The sequence below is a fragment of the Engraulis encrasicolus genome, chromosome 1 (assembly GCF_034702125.1).
Source record: "Engraulis encrasicolus isolate BLACKSEA-1 chromosome 1, IST_EnEncr_1.0, whole genome shotgun sequence".
Lineage (NCBI taxonomy): Eukaryota > Metazoa > Chordata > Actinopteri > Clupeiformes > Engraulidae > Engraulis > Engraulis encrasicolus.
The window spans coordinates 15052477-15054803 of record NC_085857.1 but is presented as its reverse complement, the minus strand read 5'-3'; the positions used below and the strand labels follow the sequence as shown (position 1 = coordinate 15054803).

Genomic DNA, 2327 nt, shown 5'->3' with positions numbered 1-2327 from the left:
TCTTTGGCTTTGAAGTGAAAGTGAATGTCAGTTGCACTGAAAGACAGTGGGTGTGTTCCAATATGCGACCTTGCTTCCTCCACTTGTGCTTGTGCTCTCGTACCGGGAAGTAATATGCCATGATGACATCACTGACAACAGCATTATATTTCAATATTTTGCAAAAGCTCAATTGTAAATTCTTTTTCTCATTTGCAATTGGGATGGTGAATGAAAAACAGTCACTCAAAAGTTGTTGTGGCTAGGCTGACAGCTTTATTGTTTTCTCTACGGAGGAGGGCCAGGAGGCTCGGCGAGGCCACAAGCACAAGTGGAGGAAGCAAGGTCGCATATTGGAACGCACACAGGGACTTGTCCTACCCTTCACCACACATTACATTACATGATATTACATTACACTTAGCTGATGCTTGTATCCAAAGTGACTTAGTTATATACAGGTATTAGTTACAGTCCCTGGAGCAATGTGGGTTAGGTACCTTGCCCAAAGGGCACCTGGCTGCAACCCTCTTACCTTGAGACCACCTCCCTGACCAGTAGGCTATGACTGCCCCTACACTTAAAGGAATATTCCGGTGTAACATGAAAGTTTTACCATCGAATGGGCATGCCACATTACGTGTCTAGTGATGATCCATTCTGAGAAATACTGTGGAATTACAGAGTTAGCTGCCACTGCTGACCGCTGGGGCCAAATTGAAATAACTATGAACGAAGGTCTTGTGAATCAAGCGAGGCATAGACAAGAGTACACAGTCTTTACACAGCTTTACACAGTCTTTCACTAGCGATTGATCTTTGAGGGCGCTGCGCTTCAGCCACATTGCAACACTCGCTCCAACAGGTGTAGATGAACAACGGGCAGAAATATTTTGTGTTGCTTGTTGCAGACAGCCGTACAATCAGTGGATCTCAATGTAGTAAACAATAGTCCAGTGGTGTATGTAAATCCAGTGAATCCACGTGAAGGCAGAGAAACTGTTTAAAAAGGTGTCAGTAAATTTACAAACTGGGATGTCCTTCCCTTACAGACCCCGATGGTGCAAACCCCCATCACTAATGTTCCGTTCCAATTATACTAAAGGGGCTCCAGGTAGGATTAAAGGTTGAATTAATCACTGTCCCGAGTCAGCCGATGGTTATGCAATTCATTAGTGAGTGAACGATGTGTCTCGCGACCACTTCCACGGTCCGCTGTGAGAAAACCCTGAATGCAACTTTTTGACAGTGCGGTCCGAAGGAGTGTCGTTGGAAAGACTTTTCATACAAAAAGAAAGATTTGTATCAACTGCTGGCATTCCGTGATGAAAATCATTCTCACAGCGAGTTTATTTGAACAGCATTTTTCATTACGGTGTAGATTTTGAGACAGGCATGCCATGGGCACCGTGCATACAATGTCATCCTACCTTGTGTACCTTTAAGAGCAGTTAGCATTGGCAGCTTTTTTTCGCTAAATAGCTCAATATAATCTAACTCCGTAATGCCACGGTATTTCCCAGAATGGCTATTCACTAGACACATTATGTAGCATGCCCATTCGATGGTAAAACTTTCATTTTACGCCGGAACATTCCTTTAACGTATAGGCCCTTCTACACTTTCATGCATAATGTGAACCATTTAGCTTCATTGACTAACACTCTAGTGTTTGTATTAGTGCAAGACAAGCAAGACTCAATGGACGTGAAAGAAGAAAAAGGCCGAAGGATACATGACAAACATGACAATACAACCCATGGTAGGTAATGATGATGACAATGTCAATTCCATAGATTATAATATAATATATAAATAATATATATAATACAAATATAAATTAAAATAAAATAAAAAATATATCATAATTTGTTATTTTACTTCTCATAGGGGAGTGGAGCATGTAACTGTACCTGAACTCAAACTCATTGCGCTCAAACTGAACAGTAAAACTTTCTAACAGCGTTTTCACACCTGGTTCGTTTCAGTCGCCTAAGCGAACTCAGATTGGTGACTCAGCATTTTTGAAAGCCATAAACTGCTTTGTTATCTAAATCAAATGAATCCACAGGGCTCTACTGTATTAATGAATTCACTACTTGATCTGACATAATATGACAACTAAATGGCCTCGGATGTGCCTCGAATGGCTGATGAGCTGTGTTGTTACGTCAAGGACCTGGGTTCAATTCCGGCCCAGGATCGTTTCCCGATCCTTCCCCACCTGTCCCATTTCCTGTAACACCCTTAGGCTGCCCTATCTGGATGAAGCCTTAAAAGCCCAAAAATATCTTTCAAACTTACCAACTAACTGACTATACATGTTTTGTGATATTCCCCACTGATTA

General features: G+C 41.7%; 1 protein-coding gene across 1 annotated transcript in view; it reads left to right on the top strand.

Moving 5' to 3' along the window:
* LOC134445165 (NACHT, LRR and PYD domains-containing protein 6-like) overlaps positions 1-1060 on the top strand; it is a 4288-nt gene extending 3228 nt beyond the window's left edge. The window contains exon 3 of the mRNA XM_063194252.1: positions 1032-1060. Within this exon, the coding sequence (XP_063050322.1) occupies positions 1032-1060 (29 nt within the window). The remainder of the gene's footprint in view (positions 1-1031) is intronic.
* The last annotated feature ends 1267 nt before the right edge of the window (positions 1061-2327 follow it).